This window comes from Aedes albopictus, chromosome 2 (assembly GCF_035046485.1).
Source record: "Aedes albopictus strain Foshan chromosome 2, AalbF5, whole genome shotgun sequence".
Taxonomy (NCBI): Eukaryota; Metazoa; Arthropoda; class Insecta; order Diptera; family Culicidae; genus Aedes; species Aedes albopictus.
Window position 1 is genome coordinate 406,147,855 of NC_085137.1, and position 25,800 is coordinate 406,173,654.

The 25,800-nt window shown below is 39.0% G+C and overlaps 1 protein-coding gene across 1 annotated transcript in view; it reads left to right on the plus strand.

Moving 5' to 3' along the window:
- LOC109410968 (PTB domain-containing adapter protein ced-6) overlaps positions 1-25,800 on the plus strand; it is a 55,162-nt gene that overhangs the window by 8,018 nt on the left and 21,344 nt on the right. The window contains exons 3-7 of the mRNA XM_029876498.2: positions 12,387-12,679; positions 12,754-13,001; positions 13,065-13,165; positions 13,224-13,521; positions 13,587-13,702. Of these exons, the coding sequence (XP_029732358.2) occupies positions 12,387-12,679; positions 12,754-13,001; positions 13,065-13,165; positions 13,224-13,521; positions 13,587-13,702 (1,056 nt within the window). The remainder of the gene's footprint in view (positions 1-12,386; positions 12,680-12,753; positions 13,002-13,064; positions 13,166-13,223; positions 13,522-13,586; positions 13,703-25,800) is intronic.

The following is a 25,800-nucleotide window of genomic DNA, read 5'->3' on the forward strand; positions in this document are numbered from 1 at the left end:
CTTGACTCCATGATTGCCGTTATATTGGCTGTCTTTTTTTTCATTTTGTAAAACAATGTGGAAGGTTCAAGCAAGCCTAGTAATGCCGAAGGAGTCTACCAAGTAATCTACTCGGCAGGGGACTTCTTTTCTGGAGTGCTTCGGATTGGTGTGGAACGGGAGCAGAGCCACTGTGCAAAGAGGACAGTGTTGATTGACTCGCACTACTAGGATTCTCTCCTTCCGCTGTAATTTTAGAGTCCGCTTAAAAGTACTAACGAAGTTTTTGGCAAGTCCGTTGAACTGTGGGTGATATGGCAACGTTTTCAGGTGAAGAATGCCGTTGCTTTCACAGTAGTGTTCGAACTGTTCACTGACGAACTGGCACCCCAAGTAACCAAAAGTTCCGCTTCCCATGACAAAATGCACTTTCAAGTTCCGCGAAGTTCAGATAAAGTTCCAAATGGAACTTTCTGGCTGCTTAAGAGGCTAACGATGAGCCTTGCTGGAACTTCGGTCACAAGTTCCGACAAGGCTCATTGTTAGCCTCTTAAGCAGCCAAAAAGTTCCATTCGGAACTTTATCTGAACTTCGCGGAACTTTAAAGCTGCTTAAGATGCTACGCGGAACTTTGTCGGAACTTTCAAGTTCATAGAAGTTCAGTTCAGTAGCATTGTGTTTCAATGAGGATTAAATTTATTTCTTTTACAGAAAACAACTGTTTAAGCATACACGAATAAACGACAAATATGAATGTATCAAATCAATGAATACTAGGCATAAGCATAAAAAAAATTGCCGCTCATCGGATTCGAACCGATAGTCGCTGCGTGAGAACCCTATGCTCTACCACAGTACTACAGCTGCGATTGAGTGGACAGCAGGTTAAGTCTGACTTGAATCGATTTTCTGTCGGCAGCTAGCTTTGCACATTTGTACAGTAGTGAAGTTAGCTTGTCTTTGTCAAGTGTCTTCAGCAGCGCAGCGGTAAGTCGGCAGGTTATCACGCAGGAGGATCCAGTTCAAATCTACATAGCAGCGACATGTGTGAAAATATAATTATCAGAAGCAATTTCCAGACGTGAATCACAAACCCACTAACAGGGTTGTGTTTCTGAAAAACACATTTTTGTTTCTGCATGAATTTTGTCAAAGTTATGTCAGAAGCTGCTTAGAAGGCTATCCAGCGTGCTTATGTGAACTTTCAAGTTCCAAAATTACTTAAAAATGAAGCTGCTTAGAAGGCTAATGAGCAGCCTCGAACAAGCTGCTTAGCTTATAAAGTACCCTTTTATCTGAACTTTTGGTTACTTGGGACCGTCATCGTTCACTATAGGGTCTCCGGCATTCCAAAACGTGCATGATTCGACGAGTTGGGTCTACTTCGGGACATTTTGTAAATTCATCTACTAGGATAAGGCATGTTATTGACAGGCTCTGCCGAAGTTTGATTTTTTTTTTCACCAGTACTTTGTAGTTCTTAGGTACTTGGTGGTCTAAGTGGCTACCGCTTCTTATTCATATGCAGAAGGTCCTGGCTTCAATCCCTGACTTGTTCCTTTTATCATGCTTTGCATCTTTCTGTCTACTTTCTTTCTTTTCTCTACATATACATCTCATGTATATCCGTATGTTCAATCAAAGCCATCGCTAGAACCAGAGACGGGTTAAAAAAGCCGTTTCCTGGACTTTTTCAGCACAGTGTCAATCTATCATTTAACGGCAACAAGTTATGCAGCCAAGCGAACTGAGCCGCATCATTTCCACAGTAATGTACACTCAATCTATCACTTTACTCGCGGCATCCACGCACCAATCCGTGAACCCTCTGCCGAAAATTAATCCCCAACAACTCTCCGACATCCACATGACCTTGGCGGACTTTGGAATGCGTGTACGACTCTTACTTTATTCGGCAAAATTTTAGATAAAACTACAATGTAAATGCCCTTCATACATCGTTTTTTTGTATAGCATTCTTCTAAACTGAGATAGTAGCAAGTGAGTATTCCCTACACTGCCCAAGTTATCACATGGCAATACATATTACTCGCCTTGCGTGCTAATGTAGCGCAGTTTAGGAGCTGATAAGCTCTATATTAGCCGAGTAAGAGCCCTGTTAGTCCCCAAAGGCAAAATATACTGCTAATAGTTACTTGGATTCTCCAAATGGGCTTATGGTGGGATTTTCATGCAGATTTCACAGCCGGGATAGTATATAATGAAATTGGGGATAATTTTGGACGAACATTCTGTTGAGAACTCATTTCGATGAAATATTGGGGGTTCCCACAAAATTCTTGGAAAAAAAATATGTATTACCAGCACGGGCAGAAAAGCGTTCACATTGAAACTAAGATAACGTTTGTTGCATTTACACATTGAAATTCTTTCGAAAATATGTGAATTATTATAGTTTTGAATAGATTTTCTAATCTAAAATCTATGGGAAATTCTGTTTGATTTAAAAATCCAGTGTTTTATGGCGACTCTTGTGGAAATTAACATATTTCAACTTTGTTTCCAAGTCAATTAAACTTACCATTCCCTCGGCATCGAATAGGAATGTAGAAATGACAATATTTAACATGAAATCAAGAGTATTTCGATGCAAATGTTTCACTGATGAATCCCTTGGTCAGTTCTGTCAAACCAAGCAGAATGCTTGGAATGATGGAAAAGTGTTAGTTTTCAAGTTATGCAAAGCTGTTGCAAATGAAAAGCATAATTGAAAATTACCTTTAATTAGTGCGGCATGCGGAATGCAAGGTAAGACATTTTTGAAAAGTTATAAATTTGATTAATCAGGAGATTCCCTGATTTTTCTGTAAGAATATTTTTTACTTTTTTTTTCATATAATTTATAACACCCTAGAGAAAAGAACAAGCATGTTGTTTTCCAATGCATATATTGTTGAAAGTGAAAGAAAACTATTTTTGAAACTACCATAATATTGTAGATGTCAAGCTTGACAACCCACGTCAAAAGCCTGAAACTATTGTTATTGTAATCAGATTTCTGATTGAGGAACAATAATACAGGATTGTAAAAACAATCATACATTCTCATTGCGGCCAAAACAACTTCAAATTCTTTTTGACTTTACGTCAAATATGGTTATTTTTACCGTAGATTTTTCAGCGTGAGGTTTTACCTAATTATTGAAAAAAAAATCTCATCGAAATCGTTCTTGAAAATCTCCCAGAATCTCCCAGGAATACCCGAATAACTCAAGATTTTTCCAAAAATATTCCGAGCTAATCCAAGATCCATCTAGGTTTTCCACAGGTGTTCTTTCTGGGATTCCTTCAGAGATTCTTTCAGTGATTTCTCTAGGAATTTCTTCCGGGAATTTTCCAGGAATTATTTCTGAGTTTCCTGCAGGAATTCTTCCAGGAGTTTCTTATAAGATTCCATCAAAATTTCCTTCAGGGATCTTTTAAGAGTTTATTATGAGATTCCTTCTTTTGGAAAGTCTTCAGACATTATTTTTCTGGGATTCCAAGCTTGATTCTGAGATAGAATTCCTAGATCGAACTATTGACCCAGCTAATGAAGGAAATCCAAAAGAAGCTACTTGAGCGGTTCCATACAAAGCTACTGGAGCAGCGTTTCTCAAACTATGGGTCGCGACCCACTGGTGGATTGCGGGCTGATTTTTGGCGGGTCGCGAAGGCATGGGCGATGTTGTAATAAATGACTTAGTTTACTTATATCAAAAGATATGTTTAGCCATTTTCTAATACACAATATACAGTGTATCAAACAATTGTCCGTACAACAATTTTTTGATTAAAATAATTTTTCATTCAAATGTTCATTACCTTTTTATACGTCAATGAAAAACGCTGAAAATTTGACCAATCATGAATCATATATTAAAGCTCCATTGGTAAAATTTTGAGCGAGATCGAATAAGTTTTCTGAAAGTTATAGAACTTTTAGAAAAACTTATAAGATTTTTGAACACTTCTTTAAAACATTATAACTCAGTAAGTACTCGATGAAACTTTTTCAATTTTTTGTGTGTCACAGCTGATACCTAAGGTTTTCATATGCAGCTAATTTGGGGGTTTTATATGCACTACAAAAAATATAAAAAATGTGCTTATGTAGTTGACGATGTTTAAATCTGCCAAACGTTTTCCACCAACAAAAGTACATTAATTGAACGAAAAATTCATAGGACCTACTCTTTATATGTAGTTTAGTGGGTCCTGTATAAAAATATTACATTAAGAGAGTTTAAAAACGTTGAAAACACTTGGCACTTTTATTGATCAAAATATGATAAATTTCCAAATAACACTCTGAGCATACACAGACTTCATATTTTTTGTAGTGAATATAAAACCTCAAACGAAGCTGCATATGAAAGCCTTAGGAATAAGCTGCATCACAAAAAAAGGGAAAAAGTTTATTCGAGTACATATTGAGATATAATGTTTTAAAAATGTGTTCAAAGTTTTACTAAAAGTTCTATAACTTTCAGAAAACTTTTTCGATCTCGCTCAAAATTTTACCGGTGGAGCTTTAATATATGGTTAATGATTGATCAAAATTTCAGCATATTTGATTGACGTATAAAAAAGTTATAATCATTTGAATGAAACAATATTTTGACCCAAAAATTGCTGTACGGGCAATTGTTTGATACACTGTCTTTTGGGAAATCGGCAGTAAATTTCCTAAAATGAGATGATTCGTGATTTATATTCTAACTTTTGAATTATAAGTTTTAGTCTTGGGTATACTGAGTATTGAAACTATTGTCTGCGTTCTGAAATCGTTTCTGGAACTGTGAGAAGGAAAATATCAAAAGGTTCAAGATTTGGTAAAATTCAGAAAAAAAATTAAAATTCCAAATCTCCAAAAACCTACCAAATTTAGACAAAAACCAACCAACGTTTGCTAATCTCCTCCAATTTTTCTGTTTATTTTCATCAAACTATGATAAAGCTTAACAAATGATAAAATACTGCAGAATTTCAATAATCTGAGCTTTTAAAGAAATCAGACAAGCTTAAAAGTTATTTTAATAAAATAGAACAAAAATAAATGTGTATACAGAAACTGAAAAAAAATAAAGAGGACTCATCTGATCATCCAGCAGTATTGCAATTGAAAAACTCAACTCATTGTTTACCCACTCGCCGTAAGTTTAAAATGCATTGTCAACCAAATCTGTTTAATGGATTTACCAATTTTTGCACGAGAAAATACAAAATGCTTAAATCCTTTTACTTTTATTTCAAATAAAATTTTGCTGAAGCATTAAATATCCACCATAAATCAAACACTTTGTATTAATTATATGTTTTCTTTATTACTTAAATGTGGGATAGAGCTCCTAAAATCTGTGGTTTTCTGTAGTGTTACCTAAAGCCAGATTGGTTATTCTGAATTTACAAACTTATCTCAAACTCTTAAGATAAAGAGTTTACTGAAAGTGATCACTTGGGCACCTTAACCTGATTTTGAAAAAAAAAATGAAAATACCACTGTAAATTAAAAAGAAAACTTGGAATAACGTCAGGGGAGCTTCTCAAAACCTATGAAAACGATAAAATGTATTTATTCGAAAAGGCAGTCCCAATTTTCTAGAATGACGTATGTTATGAAAATACGTGCTGGTGGGTCGTAATAGTAGTTTACGCAACAAGTTGCAGAATGAATATTTTTACAGCACGAGTCTTACATTTATCCAACGAGGCTTGTCGAGTTGGATAATTACGACGAGTGCAGTAAAAATCGAGTTCTGCACCGAGTTGTGTGCAACGTTTTTTTGCAATTTCATAAATTACCACTTGAGGATAGTTTTTACCAAAACTTTTCCATCAAACAGCACACTGATGCTCATAGTCATGTTAAAAAAGTCTGATCATAGCAGGTTATACTATGCAGTTGTCATAATTTTTCAATACTGCGTCCAGAAAGCATCAAGAAGTTGGGCAAAATTGAAAACAGTGCTGTAATGGTTCATTACGCAACGCAAATCAGTGCTGTAATGAAACATTACAGCACTGCTAATTTGGTGTAGGAAAGTTGGCCTTTTCCTGACAGATTTGCGTGAGGTAAAACAGCCTATTAGGATAAGAAATTGCACAAAAAAACTATATAGCCGTTAAAAGTGAATCGCAAGCTGAAAAAACCCTGTACTAATCTAGTACCTTAAGGTGAAACGGGACGCCGTGTTATTTTTCCTATCTTGCCTCTCTTTCTAACAATTTGCCTCGCGATTTTGAAGATGGTAATCTCGAGACCTATCGCACTGAAGATGCTGAAAACCAATCAGCATATGCACTGCAAGTGAGCATACACAATGATAGGTTTTTGTTGCAAAATATGAAGTAGAATCTGAGATCACCATATTAGTAGCAACAGAGCAATGGCGGATATTTTCTCGACCGTCCCGTCCGCCCTTAAGAAGTTATTGTAGGAATGGCTCTAGGAAGTCCTGCAGGAGCTTTATAAAAAAACTCATAGAAAAATTTCATAAGGAACTCCTGGAGTAGGGTCTGGGACCATTTGGACAGGGAGACCTATTTTGGGCACTTGTTGCTATAACTCAGTCAATTTCAATCCGATTGACTTGAATTTTTGATCATGGCTAGGTCTGGCGAGGATGGATTTCATGTGGCCAGATCAGTTATGTGGACGTACAATCAGTAGTGGCTACCACACCATCCTGGAAGATTGTTCTAATTATATTTATTGCAAATGAAATAAACTAAATACGTGCCAGCTTCAAAGAAAACATCTTTGGATCTGGAAGTGCACTTGTATTATCATTAAATATCCATGATAACGATAATGCAAGTGTGCGGGGCGGGGCTTATTGTTAGTAATAGTGACTTCTGAATGGACGTGCCTCTCCAGCCATTCTGAAATGGGTCACTGAATCTGCAATAGAGCTATCACCCTCTACCTCCCGGGCTAAAGCTATCTGCAAACAGCTTAGAAACGGCATTGCAACTAGCTTTCTTCCATAATATCACTGCCGGATAGTTTGGGTTAGATTGGATACACACACACCCCAAGTAACCATGACGCTGCATATAGAGCATTAATTTCGCTTTATAGTGTATTATATGACATGCGATGTGAAGTTGTTTTGTCATATAGGTACCATTAAAGTAGGTTTGAAGTCGAAAGTGGCGCTACTATTGTTGATTTAAAGCAAGCCTTATTGTGGTGATTGCTAAAGCATATAAAATGCTTGTACCATATAGCTAATGCAATGAAATAGTATGGAATGTATACTTAAGGCATCATGTCAACAAAAGAAAAAAAGTATTTTTTCATTTTGCTGTCTATTTTTATCTTCTCATACCTGTTCCGATACTCTCACTCTGATGTTCTTTATTCTAATTCGGGAATTGAACCTAGACTGCTGAAACTGGACTGCGATGAAACTCGGACGTGCTAACGCTGTGCTACGACTATCATGCATTTTGCACCCGGAAAAATGTGCAACATAAAGTAACGTATACTTAGCTCGTGCTTTATTGATTTGTGTTTTCAGCAGCTCTAAAAAGTTGTGATAGGGTCTGAATGCCATCAGTTATCTTACTCTCCCAAATTCATTCGAAAACAAGCGATTGCAGAACCAATTGATTCCACAAACGAAGCTAATATAAAGATATTAATTAGTCTGTGTTGATTCTGCTCTTATTGTTTTCATACGTGCTCACTTCTACCATTTATTTTATGAAATCGGGGCACTATGAGGAAACCAATACCTCAACCCCACATAATTTTTGTTCCCTCAGCATCTGATTGTCTTTATGTCCCAACCAGAATAAAAAAAAAACCACGCACAATATAAATTTTCAGCAACATCTGAGCATGATAATCCAAGTTCTATGCAGCAATCCATGGAAATTTGGGTTTGTTTTTCTTTTCTTTTAAATGATTGTGTTTTTAAAAAGGTTGTACAGATTTTTTTCGAACTGATATTTTTTTCTGTTTACAACTATGAAAGCATTAGTAAAGGCATATATAAAGTAATAAATCCTTGCATTATTGATTGCCATAAAGCTTTACACATGGTAATGCAATAAAGCATTAAACAACGCCCCTATATAACTGTCAAAATCCCATAATGCTTCAATGCTTTCATAATGTAGATTAAACGCTTTATTACTTGACAGGTGTAGAATAAAAGTTATCTCGCATTAGCTAAACTATAATACGATTGAATTAATGTTATGATATAATGCTTGTGGTTACTTGGGAATTCTTTCAAAAGCTCATTCGGTGATTTCTCGAGTATTTTTCTTAAGTTCTCTCCCTGGAGTCTAAATGGAATGTCTAAATGAATTGTCTGAAAGACACCGCGTCGGGGCCCGTGCCGCAGTGGTTCACACGCTCGCTTCAAAAGCGGATGGTCATGGGTTCGATCTCAGCCCCGACACTTGCAATTTTTCGTCAGTTGCTCTTTCCCCCGAGAGCAGCTGACACCCTGACCCTCTTCGGAGCATATAGCTCTAACAAACCCGGAATTTTTGGATATCGGCGAACCACAACTCATAATGACCGACCCCCAATTGGACTTGAAAAGGAACAGCAGCCACACGTCAGCATCATCGTGCTCATCATTCTACCTTGGAATGGTAGAAAAGTTGAAGCAGCACAAGGCACCAGTTCTATATACAGGGGATACTCAAAATAACTGGGATAGGTAAAAATTTCACTTTTCAAAAAATGTTCAACTCGCTGTAACTTTTCGAAAAGGGCATCAAATATTCTCAAATTTGTACTGTAAGTTCATCAAGTAGTTGTGGTCAAAATTTGGAAAAGATCGAGCCATTCTACACGAAGTTATAATGATTCTAGAAAAAGGTAGACTTATCCGATAGCCAACTTTGAGCTGTTATATCTCCTGATCCAATGAACTGAATGCAATGAAATTTTGATCATTTATGACTTATATAATGAACTTTGAAAAACAGTTTACTTAATTTGAAATTATTAATAAGAAAAAAAGTAATGGTGGTTTCATTTATTCTATGTTTTTTTTAGTAAATTTATCTTTTTTTTATATGTGTCCCATTACTTTTTCAATTTAATGCCGGTTATTTTGTTACTTCCTTTCAAAACATATTCATATTGGAGTCAATTAGAGGGAATTTAAACTATAATTACTATCTCGAATTTTGAAACGATGATGAAGTTTTGGATAAATTTGTGGTGTATTAGAAAAATAATCCAATTGTAATAATTTTCTTTTGTGTAAAGAATTTTAAGTTTACTCAAAGGTTTTTAATACCTCATTATATAAGTCATAAATGATCAAAATTTTATTGCATTCGGTTCATTGAATCCGGAGATATAACAACTCAAAGTTGGCAATCGGACAATTCTACCTTTTTCTAGAATCATTATAACTTCGTGTAGAATGGCTCGATCTTTTCCAAATTTTGACCACTGATACACAACTAGTTGATGAACTTACAGTAAAAATTTGAGAATATTTGATGCCCTTTTTGAAAAGTTACAGCGAGTTGAACATTTTTTGAAAAGTGAAATTTTTACCTATCCCAGTTATTTTGAGTATCCCCTGTAGCTGTATTAGAATAGAATACATGTAGGCGCTGTACAAAGTGTAAGTACAGCGTCCAATTGGAATCGCTCACGTGGTGCCCTATTGGACAAAAGAGCTGTAAATTAGGTTAAGTGATTAAGAAAAAGAAAAAAAATGAAATAACTGAAAACAGTGGTATAAATGCAGAAGATTGAAGAAAATTGCTGGATGAAATTCTGACAGCAATATCTCGGAAAAAACGCTGGTGAATCATTTAGAGAAGGATATCAAAGTGAAGAATGGGTTCCTTTAAAAATGTATGTGATTGTGTGTGTGTAGAGAAACTTCTGTGATGATTCTTAGATGAATTTCCAAGGAAAATAACAAAACAAATTCGTTTCAGAAATTTCTGTAGGTTTACTTAGATGAAACTGATGGAGAGATTCTAGGATGAAATGCATGATAGAATTCTTAGAAGTATCATGACGAAATTTTTAAAGGAGTTTTTAACACTACTGCAGTTTTTCAAAAACAAATTGAGAAACGCTAAGAAATCTAGCAGTGATTCCTTCATAAAATCTTTCAAGTAAGAAACGAATGCCGAGAACGGTAAAGTCTCTCTAAATAAAAAAAAATCTTTCAAGAATTTCAGTACCTAACGCCTTCACAAACCATCTTTCTTTTCTCCTGGTCCCTAGAGGTATTTTTAGAAATAGTTGAAGCATTTCTTTTTATTTTTTGGAAATGATTTATACATTTCTACAGACATTTTTGCATTATTCAAGGTGTTTCTATGGAGTTACTAAAAAATAATAAATTTCATAGAAAACCTGTAATATTTGGGAAATTCTTATATAAGGACTGTTCAATTTATAAAACGGACAACTTGCTTGTGCGATATCTTTTTATTTTACAATAAAATCATTATCAATTTTTTGCGTAACTTTCTATAGCTATTCTCCAATGTAGGAAAAATATAACATTAAGCAAAATGTTCTTTATTGTGTAACTGAAGCGGTTTTCGTAAAACATCAATAAAAACCCATTTCTCAAAATTCGACATAACTTTCCACATACTTAACATGCATATTTTCATGAAGTTTTTAATGAATTGGAAGCTTACACTATTCTACTAAAGGTAAAGCTCAATAGTTGATCAGTAATAATGCACCAAGCAGGCTCCAGCTTGATATAGTGAGTTGCCTTGTTTTCATAGAAATTATTAAAAAATGTTCATTTAAGTCCTGTGTTGCAATAACATCACGGATTCGGCTAAAAATTTGTCCAGAGTAGTAGAATATTGCTCTCTGAATGATACAGAAGAAAAAATAACTTTTAATTGCATTTTTCATCAAAAATTTAATCCATAAAGATGGTCATATAAAAAAATTCATACGTTTTGCTCCATTGATGCAGATTTTCGACTCTAGCGAACCTTGTTATTATATTTTTCCAACAAAGTTGGTCCTATGTTATTGTACACCTTATTTAATAATAATCGGAAGCAAAGTTTTTATTTCCAACATCATTGTTATGCAAAATTTGCATTAGGTAGCATTGTTATTTGGAAGAACCATCAAAGAACGAAACTGTTTTGATTACTGTATCTGTAATGGCGCACAGTAACCAAACCAGCAATGCGATTAAGAAGCAGTTTTCTGCATTTAAAACCACATTATTCCCACTTTCGACTGGATGCATAAAAAATTGATTATGTAATATTTTCATGACCTTTTTGCTTCATAATTGAATTTTATTCAAAAAATCTAATCTAACTTGAGACTTAAATATCTCAACACTTTATTTTCCAATTGAGTTTAAATTTTGCCAGAATGTTTATTACTCATGCTCCTGCAGCATGGCACATACTTTTCAGGTATTAAAAACGATATACCATATGTGAACAGTAATTTTATATATATTTTCAATTTTCAGCAATCGAAAAATTCACCTCTTTTAACATCTGGCCGATTTTCTATAAAATAAAACTACTTTTTTGTAATTACGTTGTTTATTATCCTACTTTTCACTCGCGGTTGCAACTATAAAACGGCCTACTTTTCTGCACTAAAACAAAAGTGCCGAAAAGTACTACTTTTCGGCACTCTTAAAGAGTGCTGAAAAGTAGCACTTTTCGGCACCTTTGCCAGCACATACATTTTGCCCACTATCGCGTTTTCCGTAGATACAGCTGCTGCTCATACGTCCTAATAGCAGCTCGAATCCAAATCAAGACTATTCACGTTCCAATTCGGACCGCCGATCAGTTGAAGAAGCAGCAGTTGAAGCTACTTTTTCTCCTTCTCATGTTGCTGATTGACGACGACGGCGACGGGAGCTTGAAAATTTGTGACACCTTCTACACCATAGCCTACCTGATCGAATAAAAAACTGCGCCGGTGCGCATGGATGCTTCCACGTGGTTCCTCCTGATATCATGTATGTTTCATGTAAGATGGCAAGATAGACTGCCCGGAACGGGTATTTTTCGTAATTACAAAAAAATTTGTATGCAACTCGTTGCAAAACTCGATTTTTTCAGCACTCGTCGTATTTATCCAACTCGGCAAGCCTCGTTGGATAAACGTACAACTCGTGCTGAAAAAATCATCATTTTGCAACTTGTTGCATAAATAACTATTATTCGTTTTAAAAATGATTACTATAATGAGAGATGATGTTCTGAAAAACGAAGCAAGCGTGGTTAAATTTGAACTACGCGTCTTCTTTTTATAGCCTTATAAAGTTGTCCGTTTTATAAATTGAACAGTCCTTATGTATGTACTTTAAAATACCGCCCTGGAGTTGAACACCACTGATCTAAGTACTTTGTGTAACGAACTTGTTCACAACGATTTTATTCACTTTTCTCCCTGTTAGGAACCCCGCACCCAGACGATCCTGCATCAGTTCCCGCTGCACAAAATCTCCTACTGTGCCGACGAGAAGGGAGTGAAAAAGTTCTTCAGCTTTATTGCCAAAACCGGGTCCGGTTCGGCGACGCCATCGCTGAGTGCCAGTGACGATACGCATTCGTCCCATTCGGGTGATCATCAGCACAACCAGCAGGGAGGGCAGGATAGTGGCCAGCACGAGTGCTTCGTGTTCATCTCGAACAAGCTGGCGTCGGACATCACGCTCACGATCGGGCAGGCATTCGATCTGGCCTACAGGTTCAGTCATTTTGCCAATCCTCATTTTGCCAATCCTCATTTTGTCAATTTTGTCATTTTGCCAATCCTTCTAGGCGTTACGTGAACGACAGCGGCAAGACCGTCGAGTCGAGCAAGCTACACACGCAGAACAAACAACTGGAAAGCACAGTGAACGCGTATCGCCAACGGTTGAAGGACCTCTCAGAGTTGGTGCCCAAGCAGGACTTGGACAAACTGCTGCTGAGGCTTGGCCTGCGGGACATCTGTGAGGTCCCGGCGGTGGAGAATGGCATCGATAGCCACGTGGCCGCCGTCAACGGTAGCAAGACGCCGGATTTGGGTAAGTTCCGCAAGTGTTCAGCAAGTCTTCGAGACCTTAACATTTGCCATCGTAACCTTGCAGGCATTGATGTATCGTTACCAAACAATGACGATCAACTGCTGATCGAAACTTCACCGAAGCACTTTGCTCCGATCGTCCCGCCGCGGAACATTCAGAACCAGGTTTGTACACCCCTATCTTAGACATTCTTCGAAATCTACAGGGAGTTCTGTTCCGCAGATTAACAGCACACTGGAGGCGTTCAAGCCCTCGGTAGGTACCAAGATGGAGGGCCTACTGCTGAACTCGGATTCGGACAGTGATTTCGATCCGCGGGCACCGGACAACGACAGTCCATCGATCGGAGGCAACAAGATCAGCAACGATCTGTTCGGATTCGAACCGCCGAAGCAGAGTCTGGGCCAACAGCTGTTCACCAGCGCGAACAACAACAATAACAACAACCATACCGGTTTTACCAACGGTAACAATGGAACCACAAATGGATTCGGTGCTCCCACAAGTCCTCCTCCGATTTGTAAGTAGCCTTGTTCTGATATTTTCTCGAAGAAACTGTCCAACTCATCCGGTTGCGTCTTTCAGTGGCTCCTCCACCGCAGAAATCTGCCCCACGAAGGACAACCCCAGCGCACCAGAACAATGGCAACGGATACCAGGACTTGTTCGGGTCGGCGCCGTTCAACCCACAGGCACTTGATGTAAGTATCCTAGCCTTAATTTTCACTTATTTCTCCACCGAACGATCGAACACAACTTCCAGTTAAACTAGCTCAAGAATGTTGTCAGTCAAGTGGCGAGAGTTTGACTCATTTACCTATAACTAAGTCGTAATAGAAGCCTTATACAGCCAAACCTCCATTTAAATCCATTTAAGTAGTTAAGTAGTTTGCAAGGAAATTCTCAGGGGCTATAGAGGTTTTATGGTGGTTTTAGAAAGGTGTAACATAGATTTTAAGCCACTTCATAGAAGTTTCATGGCCTCTCATGGGTTTTCAGGGAATTTCCGGAGGGATTTTTACGAGTTTTGAGGAAGTTCGGACGATTTACGGGAGGATCTCTAGTGGTTTCAGACTGGTTCCATGGGAGTTTCAACATGCTTCAGAAAGTCTCAGCTGGTTTCAGGTGCCTTTCAAATCAGGCCAAACATGTCTAAAGGTCCTATCTGCAAAAGAGAGGCTCTCTTTGGTTTCCCTCTCTTTCGTTAATATCTCACCTGTTTATTTGTATTATGATTGTCTCCTTGCTTTGAACGATGGTCAAAACAATCGTCTTTTGATTTGTACTGCAAAAATAGTTGAAAAGAGTACCATTACATTACAATAATTGAAAGAGAAAGTGAACAAAAGAGAGCCTCTCAAATGCAGATAGGACCTATTGAAATGTTTGGCCGGAAATATATTCAGAAGGGTTTCAAAGGCTTTTAGAGGGATTTCAGGGACTTTCTGTGGGTCTTATGGCATTTTAGTGAGATTTTAGGGGTGTTTCAGGGTGGTTTCAGAGGAGTTTCGGAGAGGTTTACAGGGGCTTCAGAGGGTGTCACAGATGCTCCGGGAAGAGAGGGAGCTTCAAGACGTTTCGAAAGTATTGGCGAAGCTAGGATTTTTTTCTGGAAGGTACCCAGGGGGGCTGACTTAAAATGACTGTTCCCAAGTAACACCTCGAAACATATTGTAGTTGAAAAATTTGTTATATAAACGTTTTTCAAAAACATACTAGTTAAAACATGGTTTTTAAAAGTTTTTAGAGAACATGTGCTTCCAGAAAAGTGTTATTAATATGTTTTTTGAAAACAAATACAAATATCAAGTGTCTCGTCACCCAGCAATGGTTTTGTCACTTAAGTTTGTAAAACATGTTTTATTCAGGTTTAAATAACAACTTGCATAACATCTTTCATTCAGAACGCGGTTCAACTTTCATCGAATACTTGTTTACATTCGCTAGCCAACCCGTGTGAGAATGACTGAAGTGACAACGAGTTGCGGCGAAAACTTAAATAAGCCAATAAAAAAAACTTCAGGTGTTTTAAACAAAAATAAATGATTGCTGTACGAAATTTGAAAACCGAGCGGAATGGGACGGATTTTGATGGGGAGCCCTCCTGGCACTCCAAAGGGCGTGAAGCATCCACAATTTCTTCCCCAGCCTTGGGTTTCTAACGATCCCACACTCCCCGAACCGCCACTCGCCAAAACACTATCAATAAACCGTGCCAGTTCCTCAGTCTGCTGCTCCTGTTTCGGAAGGCGGACGTTTCATCTCTCCTGATCCTTCTCACTGATACACTGCAGCCGGGAATTGTCCCCTGCTCCGCTTCGACGGAAAAACTTCCTTTTTTGGATTGCTGTCGATCTTATTTCCTGGGGACGGTAGTTCGTGCGGAGGTGCATTTTTTGTATCCTTCTGCGGTGGCACTACGCCGAAGAACGATTCGGCAATCAGATATTTAGAAGAAACTAAAGTTCCGGCTCACTCGCTGAATAGGGTTACCAGACGTACTCTTTTTAGAGTACATGTACTCTTTTTCAGCAAAAAATTGGGCGTACTATTCTTTTTGGTAAAATGGGCCCAATTGTACTCTTTTTTGCAAAATTACTTTTTTCTTATAAAATATACATATTAATCAAAATAACCTTTCAAATAGAAAAAAAATCAGTATGCTACTAATTAGAATCACTTAACGATAGGTCTTATCTGCAAAAGAAAGGCCGTCTTTATTGTCCCTTTTATCCATCGAAATCACACTAATTCATTCAGATTATGATTTGCTCCTTGCTGAAAAATGTTTTTAAAACTGTCATTTAGAAATTTGTTTTGCAAAAATGGCTTCACTTTGACGTGCAATAATCGGAAAGGTAAATAATAACGAAAGTAATTCGTTTCTGTAATATGTAAGCTTTTGAAAGCAGGCTCAATTTTTTAAACTGTCTTGAACGAAGCAGTGAATTACATTTTCCATTGAGTTCTTTAAAGAAGTTTGTAATCTGTATCAACGAGATTTTAGCCCTTCCAAAGAAAGAACTCACATTTTGCGAGTTTGTCGGGATTGGAATTTGATCCTAGGTCCTCGGCGTAAGCGTCACGCGTTTTAACAATCACAGTAGGACCGTTTCACAAAAAAAAAAAAAAAACAATAAAAAAGCTTACGAAACCTGTTGCACGAAATCCACCTACGGGAGATCAAAAAAAAAATTGACAGTTCTCGCTAATTCTTAACGAAAGGCATTTGAAAACAAATCACTAACACACAAGTATTTGGATTGGTCAATAGTTTGCATGAATACTGAAAAAATGTGAGATTAGAAACTGCTGTAATAACTATCCAGTGATGTAGACACAACTTTAGTTTTACACTTCGTTAGAAAATGTATCTACTTCTAGGTGTCAAGTATGGTTTACAGAATTTAAATATCAAAACTTCAAGAGTGTCAAACACTATTTAATCGAAAAAAAAATCAATATTTACTCGGTTACTGTACTCTTTTGTACTCTTTTAATAAAATTCTTTTATGTACTCTTTTCATGTGTGAACAATATGGTAACCCTATCGCTGAAGTTGTGTGGATTGTTTGTTTTGTTTATTTTTGACAGTTCACTTTGAAGTGCATTCGATAAAATGGAATAGAAACATGTTTTTGTCATATTAAGGTTGTCAATACTTTTGGATGACATAATTCAAAACATATCTTGACAGTCTGTGTTATATGTTTCCAAATACAGTGTATGTCAAAAAAATGTTCACAAGCTAAATACATAGGCATAATAGAATAGAATAGAAAGACATAATAAAAACGAATTCTATGTACCCAATGCACGAGTTCACTCAAGCATTTCGAATAACAGAAAATTATTGAAAAATGATTTTTTAAACAGTTTGTTGAAAACATTAAAGTAAAGCCAGAAGTGTGCATACTTTTGGCTGACACTGTATCTTCTTCGAAAAAGTCGTTCGATGGTGCCACCATATTGATTCTTCTTTAATAGTCAGAAGCTTATTGAAGAAGCCCAATGCCGATCGTAAAAGAAAACAAAATAATTTGATAATATTCAATCGATTGAAAGGCGCATCATTTTTTTGGAGCTAAAATGTTATAATTCACGGTAAATTTCGAAGCGCACACTTTCTTTAGCATCTCTTGACTATGGTTGAACTTTTATTTCTCCATTTAATTTGTGAGCTAGATTCAGTTTGCTCTTGTCTTAAAAACTCATCACAAAATTGAAAATAAAAACACAGATTTAATTACCTTTCGATGTATTCGTTCGTGCGTAAAAAAAGTTGTCAGTTTAAGTTAGAATGTTGTATTTGGATGCATTTCGGTAACATGTTTGTTTGTTTTCAATAGGTTACATCAAAACTTTTGCATGACAAAAATTTGTTGCAGAAGACAAATTTCTTGCGCTTTTTCGGTCATGCAAACGTCGCGGGACATGTTTTCGTATCCTTTTTCCATAACTTGAAAATGTTTTGGAGAAGTACGACAAACTTTTCTATAACAAAGTGTGTTGCTTGGGTTAAGCGGCATGGGCGCCCGATATGCAAAAATGCAAATCAGCATTGTAGTTTTGACTGTTTTAGATTTGTTCCTAGTTTCGTAAACTATATGAGTAAATACTAAACAATTCCTCCAGGAATTTTTCCATAGCTTGATGCAGTGATTTCATCATGCATTCCTCCAGAGATTCATTCAAAAATTCATCTAGGGATTTCAACAGACATTTGGGATTTGTCCTGGGATATCTTTAGAGGTTCCTGCAGTGATTGTTTCAGTGCTTTTTACTAGGTTTCCTACCGGGATTTTTCCAGAGATCTTTTAAGATTTCTTTTGGGATTTCTCCATATATTCCTTGCAGAATTCCGCTAGAGATTGCTCCAACAATTCCATCTGGAATTATTAGTAGTTTTTCTGCAGGAATGTCTTCCTGAAAAAATACTAAAGATTATTCAAAAATATTCCAGGAATTGCTTAAAAATGTTGTACAAAAAATACCTAGGTGTCCATCTAAGTATTCCTCCAATAATTTGTCCAGAAATTACTTCAGACATGGATTTCTTAAGATTTTTTATCCAGGAATTCCTATATTCTTCCAGGAATTCGCTAAGAAAGCTCTCCTGAGATTCCCTAAGCCCTAAGGAATTTCTCATGGGATTGCTTCCGGGATTCCTCATGCGTTTCCTTCGGAAATTCCTTCAAGAATTTCTCCAGGGATTCACCCGGGAATTCCTTTTGTGATTCTTTCAGGAAAAACTTCATAGATTATTTTGAAAATGCCTCCAAGTACTCTTCTTGGGATGCCTTCAGGAATTTCTCCTGAAATTCTTTCAGAAACGGCTTCCGAGATTCCTCCTGGGGTTTCTTCAGGAGCTCTCCTAGGAATTTATTCAGGAACTGCTACAGGAATTCCTTCAAGAGTTCCTATATCGTACTCTTTCTAGGATTCCTTCAGGATTTCCTCAGGAATTCCAGCGATTTCTTCAGTAATTCCTCCTGGGATTTATTCAAAAACTCTTCCTGGAATTTCCTCAGGAATGCTCCTTGAATTTCTCCAGAAATTTCTTTAAGAATTGTTCCAGCATTCCTAGGAGAATTCCTACAGGGATTCCTCTAAAGATTCCTACAGGAATTCGTTCAGGAATTTCTCTAGGAATTCCTCTGAAGATTCTTCTAGAAATTCTTCCAGAGATTCCTCCAGGTATTTCATTAGAGATATTCCAAGAAATTCCTGCAGGAATTTCTCCAGGGATTCCTCCAGGAACTCCTTCCTCAATTTCTCGAGTGAATCTTCAAGAAAATCCTTCAGGCATTCCTTCATGAATTTTCTTTAGGAATTCCTCCAGAGATTTCTCAAGGAATTTCCTTTCAAGAATCCCTACAGACATGCCTCCAGGAATTTCTCCAGTGGTTCCTCCAGGCATTCTTTCATGAATACTTCTAGGGAATTCCCTAGGATTGCTCTACGAATTCCTCAAGGATTTTCTTTAGGAATACCTCCAGGAGTTCTTTCGAGCATTCCTCCAAGATTTACTTTAGGGTTTTCGTCAGGAATTTCCGTAGGAATTTTTCCTGGAATTCCTTCGGAAATTACTACAGAAATTCCTTCAGGAATTTCTCCAGGAAATCCTCCAAGGATTCTTCCTCCAGAAATTCTTCCAGAAGTTTCTTCAGGAATTCCACCAGAAATTTTCCTGAGATTCCTCTGGGAATTCTTCTAGGGTTTCCTCCAGGAATTTCTTCTTTTGGGTTTTGAGTTCTTTTGGAAATTCTTCCAGGAATTCCTCCAGGAATTTACCAGGGATTCCTCTAAGGATTCTTTCAGAGATTCCTACAGTAATTGCTCCAGTAATTCATCTTAAAATTCTCCCAGAATACCTCTAAAAAATCCCCTCATCTGGGAATTCCTCTAAAAGTTTCTCTAGGATTTTTTTTAGAAATTTCTCTAGGGATTCCTCCCAAAAATCCTTTAGAGATTCCTCCAGGAATTCATTCAGGGATTATTCCAGGAATTCTTCTAGGGATAGTTTATCGAAATTTCCTCAAGAATTCCTCCAGGAATTCCTGCAAAAATACCTCCACAGATTCATCTAGCAATTCTTCCATGAATTTCTGTAGGATTTCATCTAGAGATTGCTTCGGGAATTCTTCCAGTTATCCCTCTTAGAATTCCACCAAGAATTCATCTAGGAAATAATTCAGGGATTGCTCCAGGCATCCTCCAGGGATTTCGTAAGAAATATATCCAGAAGTTACTCCAGGAATTCTTCAAGAGATTTCTTCCGAAAATTCTCCAGGGATTCTTTCCATAATTGCGCTAAGTATACCTCCAGGAATTCATCCAGGGATTTCTACAGGGTTTACTTCAGGCATACATACCTACAGGAGCATTTCAAGTGTTTTCAGAGTTTCAGGAGGAAGTACTTTGGAAAGTTTCAGGGGTTCCAAAGGGATTTTTGGGGGTTTCTGGGGCGTTTTTATAAGGTTATGCTGCCTATGATTTCATACCAGTCCCATATTTGCTGGTTTCCTATTCATATGGGACAGTTATGCAATCATAGGAAGTATCGTAACCTTTCAAGGGCTTTCAAAGGGTTTCAGAATGGTCTTAGGGTTTCATAGAAATTTTAAGCTTTCAAAGGGTTCTAAGGGATAGCGGAAACATGTCAAGGGTTCTCGTGGGGCTTCAGGGGATTTCCAGAAGGTTTAGAAGCGGTTTAGGAGATTTCAGGGGTGTTTAAGTGTTTTTTTCAGGAAATTTAAGTGGTTTCGGGAGCATCCCGAGCAGAGGAGAATATCGAATTCATAAAAATAGAATCACTTAGCCATAATTTGTTATTATTAATTTATCAAAGTATTACTTTTTATAACATGTTTTGTGGGGCGATCTAAGTTTGTTATGATCAAGTTATTGAGATTCATCCACTAAATAACATTTCCATAATATACTTTGTTTAGGACCAAGTTTTGTCATTATCCTACAATTGAAAATGTACAAATATGTAATACAACAACAAGTTTTAAAATTCACTGCAAGATTCATTGTTATTAAGTTGTTATTGAATCTAACAAAACATGTTATTAAATTGGTTTTCCAGGAACATTTTTTTGTTATGATTTTTGTTTTTTTGCCGCTTATGACAGGCAAGTTTATAACATAATAAGATATTATTATTATTATTATTATTTATTAAAGAGGTTTTAACTTGAGTCATTCGCCTCTGCATAATAAGATATGCTAATAACATTAAAAATTCATTTCATTTATTTAGTTAACATCAAATTCATGATAATACTGAATCAACAATTTGCCGCCATAATACTCGATTTGCAGCTGCAGCTCTCCAACGTCGGTCACGCCCAACACTCGCCAGATCACGCTCCACCTGGTCCGCCCATCGTGCTCTCTGCGCTCCACGCCTTCTTGTACCAACCGGATGGTTAGCAAACACCAACTTTGCAGGGTTGTTGTCCGGCATTCTTGCAACATGCCCTGCCCACCGTATCCTTCCGGCTTTGGCTACCTTCTGGATGCTGGGTTCGCCATAAAGTGCAGCGAGCTCGTGGTTCATCCTTCCCCGCCACACACCGTTCTCCTGCACGCCGCCGAAGATCGTCCTTAGCACCCGTCGCTCGAAAACTCCGAGTGCTTGCATGTCCTCCTCGAGCATCGTCCACGTCTCGTGCCCGTAGAGAACCACCGGTCTTATTAACGTCTTGTACATGGTACATTTGGTGCGGGGGTGAATCTTTTTTGACCGCAGTTTCTTCTGGAGCCCATAATAGGCACGACTTCCACTGATGATGCGCCTTCGTATTTCACGGCTCACGTTATTGTCAGCCGTTAGCAAGGAACCGAGGTAGACGAATTCTTCTACCACCTCGAAAGTATCCCCGTCTATCGTAACATTGCTGCCAAGCCTTGTCCTGTCTCGCTCAGTCCCACCTACCAGCATGTACTTTGTCTTAGCCGCATTCACCACCAGTCCGACCTTTGCTGCTTCACGTTTCAGGCGGGTGTACTGTTCTGCCACCGTTCCAAATGTCCTAGCAATAATATCCATGTCATCCGCAAAACATACAAATTAGCTGGATTTCGTGAAGATCGTACCCCGGCTGTTGAGCCCGGCTCGTCGCATAACACCTTCCAGGGCGATGTTGAATAGTAGGCAGGAAAGTCCATCACCTTGTCGTAGTCCCCGTCGAGATTCAAATGAACTGGATAGTTCACCCGAAATCCTTACGCTGTTCTGCACACCGTCCATCGTTGCTCTTATCAGTCTAGTCAGCTTCCCGGGAAAGCTGTTCTCGTCCATAATTTTCCATAGCTCTGTGCGGTCGATACTGTCGTATGCCGCTTTGAAGTCGATGAACAGGTGATGCGTTGGGACCTGGTATTCACGGCATTTCTGGAGGATTTGCCGTACGGTGAAGATCTGGTCCGTTGTCGACCGGCCGTCGATGAAACCGGCTTGGTAACTTCCCACGAACTCATTTACTTTAGGTGAAAGACGACGGAAGATGATCTGGGATAGCACTTTGTAGGCGGCATTCAAAATGGTGATCGCTCGAAAGTTCTCACACATTAACTTGTCGCCTTTCTTGTGGATGGGACAGATTATCCCTTCCTTCCACTCCTCCGGTAGCTGTTCGGTTTCCCAGATCTTGACTACTAACTGGTGCAGACAGGTGGCCAACTTTTCCGGGCCCATCTTGATGAGTTCCGCTGCGATACCGTCCTTACCAGCCGCTTTGTTGTTTTTGAGCTGGTGGATGGCATCCTTAACTTCCCTCAGCGTGGGAGTTGGTTCGTTCCCGTCCTCTGCTGCACCAACATAGTCATTTCCTCCGCTGCCTTGGTCCTCCGTGCCTACATTCTCTTCGCCATTCAGGTGCTCGTCGAAGTGCTGCTTCCACCTTTCGATCACCTCACGTTTGTCCGTCAGGAGGCTCCCGTCCTTATCCCTGCAGATTTCGGCTTGCGGCACGTAGCCTTTGCGGGATGCGTTGAGCTTCTGGCAGAACTTGCGTGTTTCCTGTGAACGGCACAGCAGTTCCATTTCCTCGCACTCCGCTTCTTCCAGGCGGCGCTTTTTCTCCCGGAAGAGACGGGTCTGCTGCTTCCGCTTCTGTCTGTATCGCTCCACATTCTGTCGGGTTCCATGCTGCAGCATTACCGCCCGCGCTGCATCCTTCTCCTCCAGAACCGCTCTGCACTCCTCGTCGAACCAATCGTTTCGTCGACTCCGTTCTACGTACCCGATAGTGCTCTCAGCTGCGTTGTTGATGGCTGCTTTGATTGTACTCCAGCAGTCCTCTAGAGGGGCCACATCGAGCACACCCTCGTCCGGCAACGCTGCCTCGAGATTCTGCGCGTATGCGGTGGCGACATTCGGTTGCTTCAGTCGCTCTAGATCGTACCGGGGCGGCCGCCGGTAATGTACGTTGTTAATAACGGAGAGTTTTGGGCGCAGTTTAACCATCACCAGGTAGTGATCGGAGTCGATATTAGCGCCACGATAGGTCCTGACGTCGATAATGTCGGAGAAGTGCCGTCCATCAATCAGAACGTGGTCGATTTGCGATTCCGTTTGTTGTGGTGATCTCCAGGTGTAACGATACGGGAGGCTGTGCTGGAAGAAGGTGCTACGAATGGCCATGTTCTTGGAGGCGGCGAAATCGATGAGGCGCAGGCCATTTTCGTTAAAAATACTGATTCTATTATTTAGTTATTATATCAAAATAACATATTTTATAACGCCGTAGATATTCTCTTCTGCTCGGGATTTCCGAGGTTTCTGAGAGCGTTTTAGAACGATTTTAGAAGTGTTTTGGGAACTTTCAGAAAGATTTGAAGAGGATTTATGGGATTTTTGAGCCTTTTTAAATGATTTGTTAACGTTTCAGGGGTATTCATAGAATGTCAGAAACGTTTTTGAGGTTTCAGGAGATTATAAGGGGTTTCAGATGAATTTCAGGGGTTCTCAAGAGCTTCGATGGTCTTTCCAGGGGATTCGAAGGCTTTTAGGCAATATCAGGAAGTTTTAGGTAATTTTTGGGGTGTTTTAAGACTTGTAAGTGGTTTCTGGAGCTTTTCAAGGGTTTTCACGGGGATGCTGGTTCTGGTGCACCCATGGGTTTCAGTGGGGATCCGAACGAGTTTAAGGAGGTTCAGGAGCGTTTAGAGGGTTTCAGGGGCCTTAAGGATTTTAGTGACGTTTTGTAGAACTCTAAAGTCGTCATATTCGGATTCCTACACGATTCAAGGTTTTCAAGAGATTTTGGGTGTGTTTCAACGAATTTCAGGGGTGTTTTTGGGTTTCATGGTGTTCTAAGCGCTTCATGGGTTTTATGAGGGTTCGTGGGGTTCCAGGTGGCTTTCCATGGAGTTCAGAAGCGTTTTAAAAGGTTTTAGAGAAGTTTCAAAGAGTTTCAGACCGTTTCAATGACGTGCTAAGGATTTTCGGGAGAATTTCTGGTTTCAAAACTATTTTGGGAAATTACATGGGGTTTTCAAAAGGATTTTTGGGGACTTTTAGGGTGTTTGAAATGATTTTATCAACGTTCAAAAAGTTTTCAGAGGATTTTATGGATTTCACAGAAGTTTAAGGTTTTTGAGGGGTTCTAAGGGATTAAAAAAGTATTCCAAGGGTTCTCAGGGGACTTTGTGGAGTTTCAGGGTATCAGGTATCAGTAGGTCGGCTCTAGAGGCACGTTCTCCTCCATTCGGGAAATTTGTGCCATCGCCATGAACACGAGCCTATTCATCATTTACCTGACGGAGAAGGGAAGGAAAAAGGATAGGACATGGGAAAGGACAGGTAAGGGAATAGGGTCGTCATACTCGCAAAAGCGTACCACAATGGGTTCACATAGCGTCCTGAAAAGGACACTGTAATAACGCATAAGCGTGCCACAATGGGTTCAAACAGCGCCCTGAGAAGGGCACTGTGATAATGCATAAAGCGTAAAGAGAGCCTATAGCTCTTTACCACAGCTGGTCAAGAACAACAGAACATCCTGAAGATTCAGGTTTCTGAAGTCAGTTTCACTTAATAAGTGTTTCCCGAGTACTCGGAAACGCAATTGCGCAAAAGCTGGACAGTTACATATTAAATGATACGAAGTTCCATAATCGGATTCACAGCTATCACATGCAAATGAATCAGCTTGCTGAATATTCGCCATGTGATAACTGAGTCGGCAGTGGCCAGTCAATGCTTTGACCAGCATGCTGCAATTCTGCTTTGACAGATTTGTTAGATACTTTGCCACCCCTAGAGATGGCTCAGTACAATACAATTTTGTTTGACGACATGACTCCAAACTATTCCAGTATTGTTTGTGTTGAGTGGCAGCCCAGGTGTCAATCTGAAGCTTCACCCAACACTTGGATACCGGAATAGCTGGCTCAGGGCCAATGAAGTCATGTGATGCTCCAGTGCGAGCTAACTCATCAGCCAATTCATTTCCAGCGATGGAAGAATGGCCAGGTACCCATACAAGGTGAACAGCGTTTGCTGAATTCAGCTCCTCAATTTGAGTTCGACAAGCGATAACTATCTTCGACCTGGAGTTGGCCGAAGCAAGTGCTTTAATAGCAGCCTGGCTATCTGAACAGAAGTATATTACTTTGCCCATTACGTGCTGCTGAAGTGCTGATTGCACTCCGCACATAAGAGCAAAGATTTCGGCCTGAAAAACGGTGCAGTGTCTACCAAGTGAGTAAGACTGATACAGCCTTAGCTCACGAGAATAAACACCAGCACCTGCTCGACCTTCGAGAAGGGAGCCATCAGTGTAACATACGATGCCGTCTGAAATACTTCTCTCCAGATAACCAGATGTCCACTCTTCCCGGGAAGGAAATTTCGTGGAAAATGTCCTATATGGAAAATTACAAGCAATTGTAAGATCACTTGGAGCAAGGACAACTTTGTCCCAATTCACCAAGAGTGGAAACAACGAGGTGTGTGTTGAACTGCGGTTCACAGGAGTTTCCTCTAGTAAACCGAGTACCCATAGGCGGTAAGTGCAAGAAAGTGCTTCTTGTTTGAGATGAATGTGTAGTGGGGCAACGTCAAAGAGAACTTCGAGCGCTGCCGTGGGAGTTGAAGAGAACGCTCCAGACATCGCCATTAAGCACATCCTTTGGAGATGGCCTAACTTTGATTGGACCGTTCTCACTTCGCCCTTTTGCCACCACACAAGACATCCATAGGCCAATATTGGCCGAACAACAGTTGTGTAGATCCATTTGATATACTTGGGTTTTAAACCCCAAGTTGTACCAAAGGTTCGCC